At 44.4% G+C, this 21,757-nt stretch overlaps 1 protein-coding gene across 1 annotated transcript in view; it reads left to right on the top strand.

The window, feature by feature from the left end:
• The window catches only part of kif6 (kinesin family member 6), a 66,588-nt gene that overhangs the window by 8,557 nt on the left and 36,274 nt on the right, over positions 1 to 21,757 (top strand). The window contains exons 5-11 of the mRNA XM_056425790.1: positions 60 to 169; positions 1,619 to 1,748; positions 8,022 to 8,228; positions 8,716 to 8,859; positions 9,466 to 9,552; positions 15,976 to 16,079; positions 17,902 to 18,007. Coding sequence (XP_056281765.1) covers positions 60 to 169; positions 1,619 to 1,748; positions 8,022 to 8,228; positions 8,716 to 8,859; positions 9,466 to 9,552; positions 15,976 to 16,079; positions 17,902 to 18,007 — 888 coding nt within the window. The remainder of the gene's footprint in view (positions 1 to 59; positions 170 to 1,618; positions 1,749 to 8,021; positions 8,229 to 8,715; positions 8,860 to 9,465; positions 9,553 to 15,975; positions 16,080 to 17,901; positions 18,008 to 21,757) is intronic.

The raw sequence follows: 21,757 nt of genomic DNA, 5'->3' as shown, positions 1-21,757 counted from the left end.
AGATTTCCCTCCGTAAGCTCCCAGTCCAATTTTAACATTCAGTATTTTATGCTCCACAGGACAGCAGTATGGTTTACACCATACACATTTCCTACTTGGAGATCTACAACGAGATGGGATACGACCTTCTGGATTCCCGACATGAAGCATCTCGACTGGAGGACCTACCGTTAGTCTTCTATTCAATGATGTAACCTTGGTGGTTTTTAAAAAGTCCAAACAATTAGACTCTTGTATTTAACCTTGTAAAGTGATAGATACCATTTTTAAAAAGCTGCATAGAGCTGTCACCCCTGGCTCCATCATTCTCTCTAAACGTTGTGGGTTCAGCTGTTTGTCAGCCTGGCCGAGAGTCGTGATGCGGTGACATGTGGAGACTCAAGTATTTACCATCTCACTACCAACTGCCAACGGACATAATGAGACTGTGGGACAGCAATGGATGCGGTCGACCTGGTGGCAGACTCCGCCACTGGAGTGCCGAGCAGAGAAGGCTCATGTGGAGAGAAATAGCCTCTCTTAGCTGCAGCTGGTCTGATTCTTATTTTAACTTTTTTTAAAAACATTTTTACTTGCTCCTGTCCATCTTTCTTTTTAATTATGAATTCTATTTCTCTGGAGGATTGTCTGTGTATGAGTTTCTTTCTTCAAACTCGATAGTTACTCATTTTCAATGAGACTTTATTCCTCCAGGCACGACATCGTCCCGGTACATCATTTGACTGTTGCTCTTGTATTTTATCGTCCCAGTTCCATTTAAGTTTCTTCCCTCCTTTTCGCAGAGGATCCAGCTCAAGGTTCAGATAGCCACAAATCACAGTCTGCTGTAAATAGACAGTTAACCATGCTGTGGCCACACTTGCTGATTCAAGAAGAAGCTGTGGCACTGACGAACGTCTCTCTCCTCGTCCTTCCCAGCTCTCCCCTTCTCGTCTTTCTCACATACTTTGGACTCATTTGTGTTCCTGTGTTACTTCTTCTCGTCTCCATTTGTGCATTATTCTCGTCATGCATTTAGCATCTCACTCACTGAATGCTCCGCAGTCATTACCCTTGAGTCAAATGCAATAATCAAAATGTCTTTGAGTTCGTGGGGCTGCCATGGCACAGGTCTTTAATCACATTTAGATTATTCCTGTTTTGTCAAACGACATCAATTACCTGCACATGTTAGCATAATTGTCCACATGTGTTGTCCAGTCATTCCACCCTCTTTGACATCTCAATCCAGTATTCCTACTGTCTCATGTCTGATGTGGTGAGGTCTGAGGAATCCTTTCAGCCCCATCTGTCCAAGCACACTGGGTTTCAGGGCTAGATGTGGGCCAGAACCAATCACCTGACAGCGCTTGCCTGCTATCAAAGATCAAGCACATGTTTCAGCCCACACTGACTGGCAGATGTGGCTTGTTTGGATTCAGAGCAGCGCAAGGCCAAGGCGATGGAAGGGAAACGGATGACATAAATGACATCATTGTTTTTTTCATAATTACTTCAGTGTTGGGGTTATTTGGGTTTGGGTTTGGCCTGGATTTGTCCTGCTTTGTCATTTTTCACGTTTTCCAGTAGATGTATTATACATGGAATTCCCTTCAAGAAGGTTTCTTTTGTTTCCCAGAAAGGTACTCATCATGGAAGATCCCGACCAGAACATTCATCTGAGGAACCTGTCCCTGCAGCAGTCAGCCAATGAGGAGGAGGCTCTGAACCTGCTCTTCCTGGGTGACACCAACCGCATTATTGCAGAGGTGAGAGAGAGAGAGAGGGAGAAAGAGGAGAGAGAGAGAGGGGAGATGCTTCCATCGGTGTACTTCACTAACAGTATGATTGGACTTCCACTTTTCAATATATGTATTCATCCGCATATATTTATTTAGGATTAGCCCCTTGATAAGATTAAATTAAATTCTAAAAAACTAACGTAATTATAAATTCAAAAGGAAGCACAACAAGAATTTCAAAACTCATTACATTAAATTGCTGTTTTGCATTATGCTGATGACAGAGCTAGATTTGAATAAAAAACAATGTCACACAAATTCTCAATAAGGAATTCTTCCATAAGTTAGCCACTAGTCTTTGATCATGCACTCTACAACCACTCTCATGGGTTTGTTTTTGTTACACGGGAGACTATAAATCATTTGTAAACCAACAGTCAGAACATTTACACTTGCCATAATGGTTAAGTACCAAACATATGGAAGATAACTTCTCATTTGCAGGTTTAGGAGACCATTAGAAAAGCAACCGTAGTGCAAATTACCAATTGAGGGATTCTCCCTCAGAGAATTAATTAATATCACTCAATAGATGCATTCTATTACACACCAAATGTCAAAAATCGATTGTTAGAAGATACATGATTACGATCAGAGAGAGCCTTGAAACACAAGCTGTTTTTTAATTGCGTTTGTACCTGTAGGAATACAGCTGAGCAGCTGACCCTGTGTGGATTGTGCCGGTCCCTGTGGACAGAAGGCCTAAAGGTTCCAGAGCACCAGAGTCCTTTTAGAAAACGTAGAAAAGCCGGCTCCCTCAGTCCTGGTTCTGGGTATCGGTGAGCAGAGCATGACGAAGCTCTGCTCCTGCTTCCGTCTTCTTGTTGAAGGTCTAGATTTAGATGTGACCAGGCATGCAGTGTTAGGAGTAAGGTTTGTAGAAATACCTGACCACACCCAGGATAAGTGACATAAATGTTGTTGTTTTTTGTCCACAAATTTTTAAGACCCTTCTAAAATATTATTTTGGTCCCCTGTGGTCCCTTTTATCATGTCCCTCCCCCTTCCCAGTAAAACCAAGCATTTATTTATTTTCTCCGTAATTTCTGTTTTTTTTTGCGGTGGGTTTCTTTTCTTCACTCGGGCACCCGGACTGCCCAGGCCGATGACACATGTGGTGGGTGATGCGTTTTGCTTTGCAGCAAAGGGCTGAGCTCACCTTGTTTACTCGTGTAGGTAGCTTGTAAGTAAATAACAGACGGTAAAAGTGAAATTGCACGGTCGGGTTTTAATCACATACTTGCGTTTGCGTTTACTAACCAGTGCTCCAAAGTCAACGTTTTGATGTGGCTGGGAGTCAGTCAACCATGGAGCAAAACCAACCCAAAGGACATTGTTCTGGGATCCAAGAAGGAAACATGGGAAATGGGTTTCGGGGATAGTACAGTCACGTAGGTTTTTAGCCAGAACAAAAACTCAATTTGTTCTTGGTCCACCTTGGACCACAGTCCACGGTTTTAAAACCTGGGGGTATAAGTCAGTGGAAACACATTCTGGGATGTTGCATTCGTCTGTTGATCACTACAGTCCGCCCACACGGACACCTTGGTGAACTCGTCCTCTCTGGGAGATCCGAGCAAACAAAGAAACCGTCAACAGAGTCCTCCCAGAAGCCCCTCGCTCCTCACAGACGTCCAATGAAGTTAACGCTTGTGCTTTTACTCTTTGCCTTCTCTTGCTCCAAGCCATGTGGATAAAAGATGACACATCCGTTGAAGATGCACCCGGCAGACCATGAGCTCAGTCGCTCTGAGACTCGGCAATCCCCTCTCCACTTTTATTGGACAGGAAATAAAGTGCACCTTCTAAACTCTTCGCCCTTCCTTTAACCTTAGTAGGAAACATTTCCTCTCATCTGCTGCTCTTTTTTTTTCTTCTTTCTTTTCTCTGCGTCCCTGTTTTCACATGTGGGCCTGGGTCTTTTACCCCTTTCTACATCCCGACTTGCGCAGCAGGTGGACTGAATCAAGCGCTTCACGTTTAATCTTTTGAATCATCAATCTCTTATCGTCTCAGGGCTCGGAGCACCGCTGTGGCCCTTTATGCCGACCCACTGCAGCCCCGTGTGTGTAGTCAGCATGCGGTGCGTGTAAGATCAACATGCGGTCCATTGAGAACACAGGAGAATACAGGAAGTGACTCCAACGAGGTTGAACGGTCCTGCTGTTATTTTTTCTCACAGCTTAGCTGAACCTAAATGTCCCCGTGTGGACACTTTCCCCTCTGTCGACATGAACACACAGTTTGTAACCGTTTAAATATACATACTGCACTCAATGGGATGTCGTCTGCACTATTTTAAACCGTTGAGATTTTATGGGACGTTTATATGTTTAAATGATATCTGGTGATATCAAAAAGAAGTTATGGTCGCACACAATTCTCACACACATCAAAGCTCACCCGGACTTCTCAGGATGGACACACTGACGCTCAGAGATAAGAGCCTACGGTCACTTCTTATCTTTGGACTGCTGCCAGCGCATTGTAATACTTTGAACTGTCATCAGTCAGAGCTGCTATCAATGTCCACTGTAGGACAGTCACTTCATGCATATGTCACACATAGCTCAAATGAATGTAGCCGATACAGCAGCTCTGCAATGAATCCCACCATCATGAGGGTTATAATGTTAAGCTTTTGTTGACACGCAATTAATTGATCATATTGGAGGATAAAGTTAGTGGTACTGTTGAACTGTATTGTGTTCAACAATACAGAGAGGTGGTTTCTTATATATATATATATATATATATATATATATATATGTATGGGGTGAACATAATAATATAAATTAAGTAGAATTCAATACTGTTTGACAGCAACACACCTCTATTTTTTCCCTGACCAGCACAAAAACATTGTTGTGAACATGTTTTGTTGCTTTTGTTGGGACAGTTTACGGCAGCTAACAGATGCAATGAAAACAGGTATATTGAATATAAAATGTGGTTTCTTAAACATACATTTATATTCATATTGACATTTTTTATAGTATAGTTAATTTATGAATTATGAATAACTGATGTTGTTTTAAATTGAACATTTAACATTTAAAAAATGTTCACTGTTTGAAAAATACTGAACTAATCTGTCTTATTCAGGCGGAAACCTCCGGTTCTGAAAAGTGAAGCCAAAGCCGAAGCGTCTTAAACCTGCATTCTATCTAATTACCAGCAGGGGGCGAGTCCTCCTTTTTAATTAATGCTGGTCCATGTAGAGTAAATAGAGCACAGAGCAGGGTATGCTATAGGATGGGCCTACCTAACGATTGACAGTTCACTGGCATCAACGCAGTAGAGGACATCTCTACGGCTCTCGTCTGCAGTCTAAATATAGTCACTTGCAAATAACCAAGATGGAGACGTCGACGGACAAAATCCAAGATGGCAATGTGCAAAAATATTATATACAATCTATGGGCTTATCACTCTAATTTCAGGAGTGCTTCAGACATTTTTTACCTCCCAATTCGTTGCGTGGGAGGAACTTGAAGCCCGCGGAGTAAATCCATGCCGACACGGAGAAACCCCACATAGCAACAAGGCCGGTGTGACGGTGACCTTGTGTCCACAGTGTTTACCGTGAGGCCTCATAGACTTCTCTCAGCGGACTGCACACTTCCTCTACCTGCAGCTGCCGGTGTGATGCTATATGGGATGAGTACGATTCGAAAGAAGGTAGCCGGAGCACGAACGGTTCGATTCCTCGGTCTCCCCACAGTTCGCATGTCGCAAGTGTCCTTAAAGCCCCAGTTCTTACAACAGCCCACTGCTCCTAAATATGACGAATATAATAATGTCCAAGTTAATGAGTTTTTGGTTTGTGCTTCCACCACAGCTTGGCCTCTTTCTTGGTGCTCTTCACATCTGGCCAGAAGCCCTCAGTGATAGGAAGCCCCTCTATCGGTTGGTTTCTGAGTCTCCTCCTGGTTCAGGTTCTGGAGGTGTGACTCACCGTGAGCAGGGTAGCAAACACTCAGACCTGGTTCTCACTTTTGGCCTTGGTTTTAGACTCGGAGGCAGAAGGATCAGCTGGAAGATGTTTGCGGTCCCTTGTTTTCATTCTTCTCCCGACTGACTTCAGAGAGCGTTAGCTTGACAGATCATCCTATCACCTAAAACAGAGTTTTTTGAAAGACCAATAACCAGGTTAATTTATCAAGGTTTTACCAGCATTTGGTTGGTTAGTTGTTCTTCAGATTCTGCAGCAGGGCCACTCTATCCGTACCTTTGACATTGTATTCAATCTAGTGCTGTGAAAAATAACGCGTTATGATTAAATGACAGGATTAATTAGTTAGTTTTTTTAACGCATTTAACGCATGCGCAGAATGAGCTTCCAATATACTTATTTAATCTGAACTATTTCCCGCTCTAATGCAGACGGTCGTGCTGTTCATCGTTAATGATCCTTCCGCAGGTTCACCTACGGAAACCTTGTTACGACTTTTACTTCCTCTAGAGCATGGGTGCTCAATACGTCGATCGCGACCTGCCAGTCGATCGCGGCGTAGTATTGGTAGATCGCATGACATTTAAATTGGCCCGCCCCCCTGAAATCTCCGCCCGCACGTCTTTGTTCTTTTATTAAACTAAACATCTGTTGTTGATCGTCTCTACACAACAGCATGTCATTTCTGTCTTTACGTGTCGCGTTAACACTTCTCGGCTCTCCGTCTCGCGCGCCGCAGAGCTGTGTGTGCGCGCATCGGGACGGAGCAAAGAAAAAGTCACTCCCCCCGGAACCCAAAGACTTTGGTTCCCCGGACGCTGCCCGGCGGGTCATGGGAATAACGCCGCCGGATCGCTAGTTGGCATCGTTTATGGTCGGAACTACGACGGTATCTGATCGTCTTCGAACCTCCGACTTTCGTTCTTGATTAATGAAAACATTCTTGACAAATGCTTTCGCTTTCGTCCATCTTGCACTGGTCCAATAATTTCACCTCTCGCGGCACAATCCGAATGTCCCCGGCCGTCCCTTTAATCATGGCCCCAGTTCATGAAGAAAACCCACAAAGTTAGTTTGCCTCAGCAGCTGGCTAAAGAAAGACTAGAGGGCCTTTAGATTGTATCATGGTGGAGTTAATGGTTGACAAAAAATAGAAACATTTTCTGTTTAAACTTTCTGAAGAAGATATATGAATGTTCCATATGGAAGAGAACTGCTAAATAACTGCTGAGTTGCAGCACCATTGGGTTTTTTTTTAGGAATAAAAAAAGAATGTATAAATGTATATATCCGTCTTTTGTCATAAATCTTTATGTTCTCACAAAAATATACCGAGAATATCGGTAATATGTGATTAATCATGATTAATCCACAGAAACCTGTGATTAATTTGATTACAATTTGTAATCGTTTCACAGCCCTAATTCAATCCTATTAGGTATGTGATCCCTTGTCAGCATCTACGGGATGTTTCATATTACTTCAAGGGATACCCCGAGGAGCGCACTTGGACGTGTGCAGAGTGAAGGGAATTTGCACTGAGGAAAGATAGTGACAGATCTGACGGGAGCTGTCACAACCCCAACGGGCAGGTGTTGGCACATTTACGCCAACAACAAATCCGGGGTCAGAGAACCCTTTTTATAATGAACAGCCTGGTATGTCTAGGATGATGTTTTTCAAGCAGAGTGAAATGTCTTCGGTTGATGACCAATCCACAAGAGGAAAAGAGATGTGCTGCATCGGCCGGACAACCCCCTTTGTTCAAATTTAAAATCAGTTTTTTAATCCACTGTCATGTGTCCAGACTAACCCACAAGCAGACAGAAATAAGTCAATGATCAGCACTATTTCAGTGAATACCCATTTCCTCTGTTTCCCCCCTCACAGAGGACCCCGTGAGTAACCTTCCTCGTCTGGTTAATAAAGTGTGTGTGTGCGGAGTGACTCCCACTCTATTTCTGTCTCAACCTGACTTCTCCTGTTCCAGTGACCATCTGAAAAGCAACCTCAGCTTTTGTGAAGCTGCCACCATGTGTTTACTGCTCTTGGGTTACACATGGCGTGGCTTTGATCTTCAAACCAGCGGGGAACAAGAAGAAGAAAAAAAGAAGAATCAAAGGAAAACGTGTTTTTGTTGTTTGAATAAGGAAATTAGGGCAGATGAAGAATCCAAATTGTTTTTTTCTGTTTGGTGTTCACCATGGTACCGATTTTAGAGGATTGAAAATTGTCACGCAGACTTTGGACATTTGCATTATTTCCGTCTTCCGTCCTTTCCCCAGACTCCGATGAACCAGGCATCCACGCGGTCCCACTGTATTTTCACCGTGCACATGTGCAGACGTGAGCCGGGCTCGGCCACCCTGCGGCGCTCCAAGCTCAACCTGGTGGACCTGGCTGGGTCGGATCGAGTCAGCAAGACCAGCCTGAACGGGCAGCTGCTCACTGAGGCCAAGTACATCAACCTCTCCCTGCACTACTTGGAGCAGGTAGATTATTATTCAAATATTCCATTCCATTATCCGTACCGCTTATCATATTTAGGGTAGCCCATCATGACATTGGGGTTCACCTGGACAGGTCTCCAGTCCATCACAGGGCTCATATAGAGACAAACAAACATTCACACTCACATTCACACCTATACGGCCAATTTAACCTGAGCTGCATGTCTTTGGACTGTGGGAGGAAGCCGGAGAACCCGGAGGGAACCCACGCTGACACAGGGAGAACATGCAAACTCTAAATAAATTGCCTTTTGACATACATTTGACTTGCTTATTTGACTTTGCGTAGTTTTTGCAGATTAAGGCTAATTGATTGCCGTACGTCTCATTATAATTCATTTTATGTGAGACATTTGATATTGATTAACTGGCAGCTACCGTTAAAACACAACGGCAATGGATGGAGTCACCCTCCACCTCCTCTGTGTTGATTTACAAAGCATCACTGTCCCGTCCTCTTTTTCTTCAGGTGATTATAGCTTTGTCAGAGAAGAGCCGCTCCCACATCCCCTACAGGAACTCCATGTTGACGTCTGTGCTGAGGGACAGCCTGGGGGGCAACTGCATGACGACCATGATTGCCACCATGTCAGTGGACAAGAGGAACCTGGATGTAAGGCCACGCTCAGACACTAGATTGACAAAAATGCAGAGAAGGGTAAATGGGTACTATTCAGGGCCCTTCAAAGATTAAAGCTCTAAATTCAGCTCTTTTTGTTGTTGTCTAGGAACCACAATGCTTCACTTTAAAAAGTTGGATCAAACTCAGTATCCCAGAGGTCAAACCAACTGCCACTCGCTATGTTCTGAAATGTAATTTCTGGTAAATGCATTCAGCCATGTGTGCGTGTGTGTGTGTTTATACAATATACATACAGTGTGTGGAAATACGATTAATTGGATTGGATGTATGACATATGTCCTAAGTTAAAAAAAGAAAATAAACGTACAATTTAAATCCCAGAGGATTATTTGGTAATATAACCCTCCTCTCCCGGCTACATAACATATTTTATGTTTCAAAAAAAATAATTTAACTTCTTTGAGAATCCCAGAGAAAATAAAAAGTGGGTTTCTTCTGCTTCGTAGAAATGAATGAAACCCTGGGCCCGGTGAAGAAAGTATAGCTCAACATTATTACATGTGGTCATCATCAGTACATGTACCAGGTCTGTTCATCAGGAGTGATATTGTCCCTCTCTTTGAACCGGTTCTGCAGGAGTCCATCTCCACGTGTCGCTTCGCTCAGCGCGTGGCTCTCATCAAGAACGAGGCGGTACTGAACGAAGAACTGGATCCTGCCCTGGTGAGCCACCCCAGACACTCGTGGCGGCACTTCCCCTCATGACGACAATTACCATCGCAGAGCCACACAATCTCACCACAGCAGCGTGACTCAATACGCCGCCAGACCCTCCTCGGACCTGCCACATCTTGAGTTGATCAGCCATTGAGTTGCATAACCCACCAAGTACCCCCCTTCCAGGTCCGATTACCAAACGAGTTATTCCCGTGTCACACGTCATTGTGAGAGCAGCAGTGGGCGGACGCCTGTCCGTCTTTGCGTTATTTTGGCTGCTGTTCAACGTTCTCTCTCTCTCGGTCTCACTTACATCCCGATAACTTCCAGCTGCATACTGGTGTGTACGAAGGTCTTCTCATGCAAGCGAGCACAAATTGCACCGTGTTGTCAATCTGATGGATCAGAAATATGCGAGCCTGTTTACTTTCAGTCCTTTTGTTTAGCTGCTATATACATAGTGAATGCATGCTTTATTTGAGGTAGGTTAGAGAAGAGGCCAGAGTAGGAGATGGAGAGCAGAGGACATTTTGGTCAGAATATGTCATTGGATTGTTACAACATCTATTGGTAACGGAGGCCTCTGCATTTGTTTTACGCATAATAGTCCACATCTGCCTTTTTGTTATTGTTTTACATTTCATATAATGTGATATGAAATCCCACTAGAGATTTCCTGAGCAGCTTCGCCAAGTCAACCACTGACAATGGTTCTCCTGCCTCCCATTCTCCTTCCACAACACTCACACCTTCCTGTGCTGCAGTATGCTAGGAAGCAGACCTGGTAGCTGTTATAAAGGCCCTCGGGGGGATATCCAGTAGTAAGTCTTCACAGCTACTTTCGCTTCCTCCCCTCCCACCCAGATCGGCCCGAGGATCAACTGCTACTGTATTACTGCTGGTGAGACTTGGCTGGCCACTTGCAAACCCTACAGAGGTATTTTTAAGACAGTCTGCGGCCGGGCGCAGTAATTGTGACAGTGTCTGGCGGCTCCCAATTGGGTCCGGCACAGTTTTCAGCTCCGGGCGAACCCGAAGCTTCGCGGGCAAATCTCCTGTCTCCGTTTACGTCTCTTTAGTATGTTTCTCAAGTTGTCCGTTGCTCCAGTCTCTCCGTCTCTCCCTCTGTATGGTTTACTGAAAGAGAGAGAGAAAAAAAGTTGAGCCAGCAGTGCAGTTTGCAGATTAGAATGATGTCATGTGTTGTGGTTTGGGGTGACACTCAGACTCCCGTCTTTGGCCTGCGCCCGTTTGAAGCCACGCTGTCTTTTTGGACATGCTTGGCTGCGCTAATTGATTTGAAGTCTGGAGGTTGCGTTCTGCCCCAATCTTGCAGCCAGTGTTTGGTACATCGCTCAGACTGCCTCAATGGTCCTATGCTGTAGCCTACAGGCTCCACAATGCACTTATTCAACGCCCAAACAGCAGGAAACCAGCCAGACCGGACACAACATTGAACGCTCATGGGCAGGCTAAGAATGAGTTGTTGAAAGGGACCTGTGATCATAAGGAAGTCAGCCACAGTGAGCTCACCATACAAGGTTGGCTCTGTTGGTCTCTCTAAGAGCACTAAAGTCAGTCCTAATCCTCCAGGCTGATCCTGGTCTGCAGGACGAGGACATTGTCAACAGTAATGGGACGCTTTCAAGATGCTTCCACCATATTCTTGGTGTGTAATTAAGAGACTCTTGGGCATTGTGTGCAGACGGTCGCTTAGTTTGAGTTGAGCTAAATCGCCATCAAACTTCTAGGTAATTCCTAAAGGGTCAAACAAGTTGATCTTAAGGTGTTGTTATGCAGCTATGCGCAGGGTAATAGGAGGCTGGATGACTCGATACTGAACCTGCACTCTCCTTTTCCCTAAACATGTTGCTTGAGAAGACAGCTCTGATTAGCGCATACCTGTGAGTCAAACAGAACCCACAAGAGAGACATGTTTAAGAAGCGGGTGTGAGAATTCCCGAGGGGTGGTTTGCTCCCGCTGGATCCATCATTCGTCCCGTTTGAGAGCCTGGCCTTCGTTGGGATAGAGGAGTTTGTCAGTGGAGTGGTGTGTGTGGTTCAGTCCGGTGCTCCTCATGGTGCCATGCATGGAACACAGCCCATGTGTTATCATTTTGTTGTAGCGGATATAAGGTTGTTGTGGTGTGGTGGGCTCCTTTTCCTTCATAAAAAGACGCCCCCATAATAGAGTTAGTGCTGTTTACTGCGGGTGGATTTCTGCACAGGATGGTAGTATATCGTATATATTCAAAGAGAGGATTTACATTTTAAAGTTTGGTCTATTTATACAAGTTAGTTTAATGTTTCAAACTTAATTGACCCATCGGCTCCGCTACATAGACTTTCAAGCGATCATTTGAGATGTGCCTTATAGCCTGAGTGGTTTAGTGGATTTAGAGCTCGTCGTGGGTCAACGTCGTGTAATAGTGATACTAGTTACCTGGAGATGTTGGAAGGAGATATGCTAAAACAATACTTCCTGGATAAATCCTCCAAGCACATATTGTAGACCCTTCAGTGTGTTTCTCTCTGAAATGTGCGTATAATATATTATCTTACTTGAGGGAGTGCAGCTCTTAACAGTGTTGGCTCCATGGTAGTTCTGCAGGGCTGTTTGAAAAAAATAAATGATGTTTGTCTCAGCACATAGAAAGTAACGCAGAGAAGAATTACACTGACTTGGCTTTCCAATAGACATGCTGGCATCATCGGTCACATGGCCTGAGTCAGTTTTTATTCCGAGTGTATGGAAGGAAGCTTGCCATATACCAGCATGGGCTCTGCACTCTGAAATAGTCTGCGCTGACCGACGGGAGCGGCTCTGGTGAGCGATGGTCAGCAATGATGTTAAAAAATATGATATGGGGTGGATTTGGGGTGACATTTTCATTTTAGCTAAGTGGCACCTACCCAAAACCACAGTTAGAGGACTGTTTCTTCTCGAGCAGCTTGAGCAGTGGTCCCCAAACTAAGACCCGCGCGCCGGATACAGCCCGCTTCCACATTTGGCCCGGCCCCCTGAACAATACAAGAGACGCATTATGAATTTTTTTTCAGTCTGGCCACCCAAATCCTAGACTAGCCCCTGTCAAATAGAACGTGTGAAGATCCTGAAAAGGGTTTTTAATATTTGGTTATGTGTGGCTTTCTGGAAAAAAATAAATGTTTACGTTTAGGCACCCCTGTGATCGTCACATTTGTTCTGTTACAAACTGACCCCGACCCCCATCAGAGAAGGAAAAAGTTATGTGGCCCTCACAGGAAAAAGTTTGGCGACCCCTGATCTTGAGTAAACAATTTCTGACTTCGACTTTCCAGTCGAAAGATGTGTTTGCTAGGAGTGCATGAATCTTTCTGACCTTTTGACCTTGATTTAAGTGTTAAGTGAAATTCCTAGCTCCCTCGCAACTTTGTGTCAGGAGTCACCACTTTCTGTTGTATTTGCTTTCCTCCACCAAGACCGTTCCAGCCTATCAGTCTGCCTTTAGTATTTTGCAGTATGGTCACATTCAGCGGTGATCGCTATGTGAGATTTATACTGAAGAAGAAGGGTCATGTGAGAAAAAGAACAATCGCCACTTGTTTTTTTTTGGTGGTTTCCCTGTGTTGTTTTGTGGTGGAATTTGTGCAGAATTTGTATTACAACTGGTCTGCTTTTGTTTCAATAACTACACCATCCATTTGTTCTGGTGTTGGCCTATCTTCGCTGTCATTAGCATGTAATTACACGTCTAGTTTCAGATGTCATGCAGCAAAAGGTCATCCACTTATTGCACTTGATTGCCCCTTTTTTCAGGAGACCAAACAAATAATTGAATGGACAGTAAACATTGTGTACTATTAGCTGCCGAGAAATCAAGCTGTGGCTTTTATCAGGCTAATCAGTCCTCAGGGTTCGTCTGTTATGGATGTGGCCCCTTTCACATGTATTCATTGCGCCTCAAGTTCAAGTAACGGCACACTGCTAATAACATGCTCAGCTACAAAAAAGGGGCACAAGTCAAGTGGGCTCACCTCTAACCTTTTGCTCCTGTTGTGGACCAGGAGATTGAGGATTTAATCCCATTGAACCGGTCTGCGTCACAAACGAAAGAAGAAAGGCACTGAGAGCAGAGAACTGAGTGCTTGCCTCCAGGGTTGTAGAAGTGATGCCATTACCATCGGTGGGTTCTACATTTATTTTTCTACCTTGGCAAGTCCTGTTAATAAAGTCCTACAGATGCAGTTCTTACACATCTGTGGCAGCTGTGACTGATTTGGCCTCGGCTGCTGGTGATTGGCAATTAGTCAGCAGCCGAGGCCACCCTTATAAATGCTCCCACTTGAGAGTGGAGGGGGAGAGGGGAGCAGAGGCACGTGTTTTGCGGTCTGCTCGGTGTCATGTGCGTGCCAATAAATATGTCTTTGAACAACACCTCTTGCGGTCTGGCGGATCCTTGGTGCTGGGGGGGGAAACCCACGGGTGGCGGCCTCAGGCCTGCTACAACATCATATTGGCAATAGGCTGTTCGAGGGATTGGAACCGCCCACTGCCCCACAGCAAAGCAACCATGATGCAGTCACAAAACTTTAAAGGATGGATGTGTTCAACGCATGGAAGGCCTTTGGCTCCCCCAGCTGAACATATTTTGGGTCGTTGCTGGTGTGATCCCATCACAAGATGAGCTCAAGTTTGTTGAGCCATGCTGCTGGGTTAGCCTTTATGCTTCTGGGTTAGACTTTGTGCAACTGGGATAGCCTTTATGCTACTGGGTTAGTCTTAATGCTACTGGTTTAGCCTTTGTTGTACTGGGTTCACCTTTATGCTACTGGGATAGTCTTTATGCTAATAGATTGTCGTTATTCTACTGGGATAGCCTTTATTCTCCTGGGATAGCCTTTATGCTACTGGGATAGCCTTTTTAAAATGGGTTTACCGTTATGCAACTTGGTTAGCCTTTGTTTTACTTTGTTTACCATTATTCTACTTGGATAGCCTTTATGCTACTGGGTTAGCCTTTGATTTACTGAGTTCAACGTTAAGCTACTGTGATAGCCTTTATGCTACTGTGTTAACCTTTATGCTACTGTGTTAGCCTTTGTTTTACTGGGTTAGTCTTTATGCTACTGGGTTAACCTTTGTGTTACTGGGTTAGGTCACTAAGATCATGAATGAGTTAACTTCTGGACGTCATTGTCGGTCCATGTGTCCATGTGTTTTTCTACATTGTTTCATGACAAGCTATTATTTAAGTTGTGTGTGTTGGATGTTCACAGAGTTAACAAGGTTTTAAAACCGGCGGTTGCCAGTTCTGCGTTGGCTTACGTAACCAATCACGGTACACTTAAGTCACTCACAGTTCCTCTTGTGCTGGGAATACCAAATCTGAAATAGAAGCTAAGTCCCTCAAAATGTCGGTCTAAGAAACATGATTATTCCTGCGGTGCGGACACATAAAAGGGTATTCTTCAAACTATGGTTCTGTCTCATTAGAATTAGTTAATTTTGGCTACTCCTACTTGCATGTAACTTAACGTCTGATCTGAACTCACTGATCCTCTAAGTGCTAGGTAGCTAGACGCCTGCTAATCCCTGCCTAGACTAACACAAGGCCACTTAGACTGACCTCCGTAGACATGGACCCTTTCAGCAAGGGGAACCAGACCGCCACAGGCTTATCTTCAAAGATTAAAGGTTACTATGTCAACAAGGCCGGGGCCAAGGCTCATCTGTATTTTGGGGGATTCTCTTTTTCATGCCTCAAATAGATTTTTGGGGTCTTATATTAAGTTAAACTTAAATGGCGGTCCCTGGCCTACCTGTGCTCAGCATGTGGAGAACTGGATAGCTGGGTTACATAGATCCATGTTGCTGCCAGTATCAATCAGTGGAATGATGCTTTGGGCTGTAAATTAAAACAACGTCCTGGTCCCGTCACATTGTCTCTCCTCTGATCATGTTATGTTTTACATCGATTGACATTCTTGTTTCTTTTCTTTTTTTTCCAAAGATTTCTATCTATGTACTTATTTTAGAAGCTATGACTGTACTGAGATATTTTTATTTTATACATATATTTATACATTTATATATATATACAGTATATAAAAAGAACAGACCCGGACAGCGGTTACTAACAGCGACCACCCGGTTGGCTGGGTGTGCGAGGCCTCAATCGAACACGTGCAGACAGACGGCAGCACAGGGTTTTAACCGTAATATTTTTCTTTTCTTTTGCTACTGTAGCTTTTTCATGTTTATTTCTGTTTTGCTTCTTTCGTTGGAGCATCCAGTTGTCTGGAATCACTTAAGTTTGTCCTCAAAATGCATCGGCAAGATAAGCCGCAAGATCACTTTCAGAAGGATTGTCTCATCAGTTGGCGGCGGTGAAACAGCCTCTGTCTGCTCGCGTGGATGCCAATGTTGTGTGTGTGTGTGTGTCTCAGCTCATAGCCCGTTTGAAGAGGGAGATCCAGTCTCTGAAGGAAGAGCTGGCCATGATGACAGGAGAACAGAGAGAGGAGCAGCTTACTTTGGAGGAGATCCAAAGGTATGTCACCTCCTCCTGCTTCCTGATTCCTCTTCCCTTCAATCAATTAATTATGGCTTGTGATGTGAGGAGTAAGGCATGCAGAGGGAGTGTGCGTGTGTGTGTATGTGTGCTTGTGGTGGGGCATATATTGAAACAGACATGGCCTATATTACTGATGTATGATTATTGCGTAACATTACACCCAGTAGGCGCCAGAATGAAGTGTCTGTGGGGGCTGTTAAAAAGCAGGAAGGGCAATCTTTTTCCATAAGATAACATTCCTTGATTTAACCACGCAATAATGTCAGAAAGGCAAAACAAGCAGCAACAGCACAAGACTACTGTTTCAAAACCATGAGAATACATCTCTCCCCGAACTGAGTGGCGCATCCCGTCCGCCCATCTCTCCATTTCATGTCAGACTGCATCGCAGCAGGCCAATATCGTTTGGCTCGTTCAAAGTGTGAGTTTCCAGAAAGAGATGCAAATAAAATTCTGTCTTTTATTCATAAAGATGTGCATGTGTGTCTCTGCAGCTTCAGGACAGTGCAGGCGCGTATAGGGCTGCATGGCAGCCTTCTAGGTTACTTACAGTGCGCTTCAGATCTAGGAGTGATGGACTTTTGTTATCTCTAATTTGTATGTGTAATGCTTAAAAACAAATATGTTCCTGATATAATGGGTTTGGGGTTCGCCTCAAGTGCCAACATAAGGATGCTGTTGGCAGTGCACCGATGCTCGAGTTGAAACCTCATTCACTGAAGCTTAACCAGATAGAATGCAGTTCCAAAGGGCTTCAGCCAGGGCTGCTTTATTTCTGCTCTTCTTCTCCGGTGGCAGAGGGACCCAGTGAGTCAGGACCAGCGCTCAGGCCAGAGGTTCCATGGAGGCCATTCACAGAGCTGATGGATTTGCTCCCAATCAGTCTATCTTTTTATCATTTCCTCTCTTGTAGAATGGTTATCCTGGACCTTGAGGTCAACCTCGCACAGGGAGCCTTTAATGATGTCTGTTGTGACCACATTCAATGCTTATGCCTTTTACTCATCCCCGGCACTGAGTGATTGCGAACATATTGCCTTATTTGTTGTAACATTTCCAAACGCCCGTACGTCCTAAGCTGCAGCCATTTTAGTTTTCCCCTTCATAGAAGAATATTCTACTTCCTTCAGTGTTTTTAATCCACGCCCAGACGAGCTGTCGTCAATTTAAATCTTTTTTTTCTCTCCTTCCCAAATATACTCTTAGTTTACTTCTATTTTCTACGTAACATATCACCTCACTCCTTTGGCGAAAAAAAAAAACTATTTTGGAGTGTGAAATTCTGGAGTTTGAAAAATGTAATTTTTTCTCTGGCAAAATATTGTACATGGCAGCGAAGGGCATTCTCCAGAAGCCCGCCTAGTGTCTCCAAACCAGCGTTGTCTCCGGGGAAAGAAATACCTCAAAGTTTGTTTTAAGTCCTTCGTCGTGTAAACCTGCCGTGTTTCTGCGCTGAACAAGTTCGCAGTGGAAAATAAAAAACGTGCGTTGCCGTGCCCACATCGGATCCGTCTGGGCGGCTGCCCGTCGGCCTTTTCCAGTCGTCCCAGAGCTCGTAGAAACAATGTTTGGACGATCACCCAGTGACAGTTTATCAACGATCCGGCCCACTGGAGCTGGAACAAGCGTTTAAGTCAATAGTTTTCTTCTGACCAGAGACACATTTTAAACATTGGGTATACATATGAACTCTTTTGAGTGGCTGCTGAGCCGTTCCTGAGTGTGATGGAGAGGGACTGGAGCACGGTTTAAGGGTTGTTGGTGTGGTTTGAGAGCACCTGCATCTGTCTGTGTTTAGGTTGGAAGAGCTCGTCAAGGCCTTCCTGGAGGACCCCGATCCAGACGTGACACTGTCTCTGGGACCAGACATGAGAAGAATCCAGCACTGTTTCTCCCTGCTGAAGGTAAACTGTTGACACGCGTCTCCCCGTTTGACCCGGGTTTGGTTTCCCTACCCCCGTCCATGAGGAGGTCCACAGACCAACTAGTGTTGGTGCTCGCAGTGAGTGGCTGGAAGCTAGAGGGCACATTGGATCAGTGAGGGGTCCAGAGCTGATCTCTGCATCATCCATTGTAACAGCCCTGTGGCCGTCACCAGAGGGTTTCCCCCCCAAAGCACCGAGGATTCTCCAAGACCAAGGTTCGGTAAAATTCTTTATTTCACTCAGCAGACCACACGACAGCGCCTCTGCTCACTCTACTGCTCTTTAATGGGAGCCGCGTCAGCTGCTGGCTGATTGCCAATCAACCAGAGCAGATGGCTGATTACCGATTAGCCAGCAGCCGAGGCCAATTAGAGACCCCACCCCCACAGCTGCCACATCCATCAGCTCAGCAGTGCCCAGCTGACCAATCCTCTCCTCTGTATAGCTCCTCCTACTGTTTATCGGTAGATGCCTCACTTTTAATGCTACTGCAGGTGGTGACTGTAGCATCAAGTAGCATAGGGTCACTTTATCCACTTCATAAAACACGATCTTATCCTCAAGCCTAACCATAACCTGTAGCTTTTAATCATGTGCTTTTATTCTTGAGGCCAGGAAGTGAATATATCTGAAGATTCTTTGAAGCCCAACTTCCACAGCTTGCCTTAAGTCTAGACGTGTTGTTGTTTAGCAGCCATCTGCCGTGGAATTAGAGGCTCGGTGTCATGTGACATGCTGTCGTCAACGCCAGGCCTTCTTGAGAATTGTCAAGCTAGCTAAAAAACTCAAGACAAACGTACAAACAAAACATTAGTCTGATCTTGTTTTTTTGACGTTATATATATAGTCAGTGCAGTATTTCTGTCAAACAATAGTCAAATAAATTATATGGAAACAAATAAGGGTCAATAGTAGTTTGAGATCATGTTCACAAATAACTTTGTCTTTAGGTGACAATAATTGCATGCTTCTATCTGAAAGTGAGGATTTGTAAAGAAAATGATTTAATAAAATATAACATAATTTAACTTTAATAATGTGTAATAAAGTTTTATATCTGTAGAAATATTTTGCTGTCTATTTATAGATCGGCGCCAGCACGTCTCCGAAGTAGTTTATTCAGATGGTTCCTGTTTGGCATAGAGCCGACTATGAAACTGAATTTAATTCCATTGGTAACCAGTTACATGTTTAATTTTTCACGTTTATGACCAACCACATTTCCAAAACAAATTGTTTTAGAGATAAGTGAGTTACAGTCGTCTTTGTAGAGAAGTCTGCATCTCTCTAGGATGCATTAGATCAGGGGTTCCCAAACTTTTTAGACCACGCACCCCCTTCTACATCCCGACCGGGTTCACGCACCCCCAATCCCCCACACCTTAAAAAAAAAACGCAGGGGGGGGGTGGGGTGCTAGTGAGAGTGTGCTCACCTGTGCGCGCATCACGACTGGGCATTACGCGCGCCGGCATCGAGCCGAGAAGAGTTGTTGACGGGACGGGACGGGGGGCGGGGGAGCGATGCGCGTTATGGGAGCGGCGGCGCTGGGCTTAGCCCAGAAGAGTGAAGCAGCGAATTTGTAGACATAGAAACACTCTCAGACAGCAGCTTGCTGTTACGTGCGCCTGCTGCCAGTCTGACTCCGCTGCTTTGGGTGAATGACGTCACGTGCGACCTGAAGGTGTTAATCACTTGTGTGCCAAATCATTTTTAAAACATTTTTTAAATTAACATTCGGGGATAATTAAAAATCATCCGGGGCTTTAGCCCCGGGTTTTTTAGCCTAGGGACGCCACTGGTTAAGACCGAAATGACACTTGAGAGCCCTGAGAATGTTTAATATTAATTATTACACCATTAGACCACCATTACATTTTTCCTCTCGCGCACCCCCTAGAGGCAGCTCGCGCACCCCCAGGGGTGCGCGCACCACACTTTGGGAATCCCTGCATTAGATCACTGCACAAATCCTGATGGAATACGTTTCTACAGCTACAAAAAATGATCTGTGTGCACACAACTTTTTCACAAGTACACAACATATTTACATAACTGCAAAACACATTGACAAACTTGCAGCTAGCTGGCGGGCCGGTGTGTGGACGCCACATCCTCCTGGATCACTGACTACCTCACAGGCAGACCTGAATGGGGCGTCTGTCTGGGTGGTGGTCAGTCCACAGTGTTGTTACTCCTGTTTCCTGTTCTTCCTTCCCCTCTTCACCCTGTACAGTGATGACTTCAGTACAACAGTCATGCATGCCATCTGTACTCTGACTCTCTGATGATTCTGCAGTGGTAGGGTATTAGGGAGGACGGAGGAGGAGGCAGTAGTGAGTTTGTTGACTAAAGTGGGCGATGGAAAGAGCCACTGAGCGAACGTGGCCAACCAGAGAGAGGGTGTGGACTTCAGGGGGAGGCGACAGCTCCTGCTGGGGAGGAGGCCAACGCCACGTCTTAACAAAACGGATTGAAAGGCTGCTGGCTCCCCTCATGCCAGCTGGAGAGCTACCTGGAACTGGATGGTGGAGAGGAGGACGTTGAAGAAAGCTCCTCTCTCCCGCCTCACCGCTGGAAGGAGGAGGGAGAGATCGCATTCTTAGATGAGGTAGGAGGCTCTACAAACAGTTCCTCTTGCCAGATCACCCCTAACCCTTCTTATTTTTTTTTTTATTTTTTTTTTATTCTTGTGTGTTGCTGCTACAACTCGAAAATTTCCCTTAGGGATTATCTCTGATATTTATTTTCTATTTCAGCAACTGCACTTTTTTTATAACCCATATTTGCTTGAATAGGATTCAAAAGTAGTGAAATCAACTCACGACTTACGTTAATTATCAAGCAAACATATTTTATGGTTCTAGATTCTAAAATATGAGGATTTAATGTCATTGTGAATCTAAACATTTGAAGCTCAGCTTTGGGCTTTCTTCTGGACAAAAAAACAACAGCTATACTTTCAGATTTGGCTTTTAGGGAACCAAAGTTATTCTTCTATACCCGTCACATTGTGCAATCAACATTTAGAAATAAAAACAATGTTAAAGCAAAACAACTAATACATTGATTAGTCTGATAATGAAAGCACTCGCAGTTGCTGAGACTATACGCTCATGTAATAAATGGGTCAGTAAACATATTTCCATCCACCCATCATTATACAACACGGGTTGGGACACAATAAATACCCTCTGTGCTGGAATAATGGCTAATATTTGAAATCCTGGTTGTTTCAATGGTTATTTGGGAAGAAACCAGCTCGATGATTTGTTTCAATTAATATCATATTTTAAAGTTATATATATAGGTCAAACACACACTCACACTCATGCACACGGATGCACGGTCATGTAAGTATAGTAGCAGCTTAATCAATCAGTGGTTAAAAGAAACAACAATAATAATAATTTAAAAAATATATATATATATATTAATAATAACATTAAACTTGTATTTATTGAAACCAAAAGAAAAAAAGTTATTCTTCAACATACTGGAATCATGCTCTTTCTTTTCTAAAGGTGTAGTCATTATGCTGGTTTGAGCTCGATCCACTGACAGTGAAGACGTTTGCATGTTGTTCGCCAGATGTTGTCAGAAAGCATCAATGCTGTTGTTTGTTTGTTTGTGAGAAAGTCCGACGTGTCACGGAGTGCATTCAGCGCCCGTCGAGTGAACGCCGTTTGTGAGCCGGAGCGGAGCGGCCCACCAGAAGCACTTCCAGACCC

Source organism: Pseudoliparis swirei, chromosome 11 (genome assembly GCF_029220125.1).
Source record: "Pseudoliparis swirei isolate HS2019 ecotype Mariana Trench chromosome 11, NWPU_hadal_v1, whole genome shotgun sequence".
Taxonomy (NCBI): Eukaryota; Metazoa; Chordata; class Actinopteri; order Perciformes; family Liparidae; genus Pseudoliparis; species Pseudoliparis swirei.
Note: the sequence above shows the minus strand (reverse complement) of the source record. Positions and strands in the feature narration are given on the sequence as shown.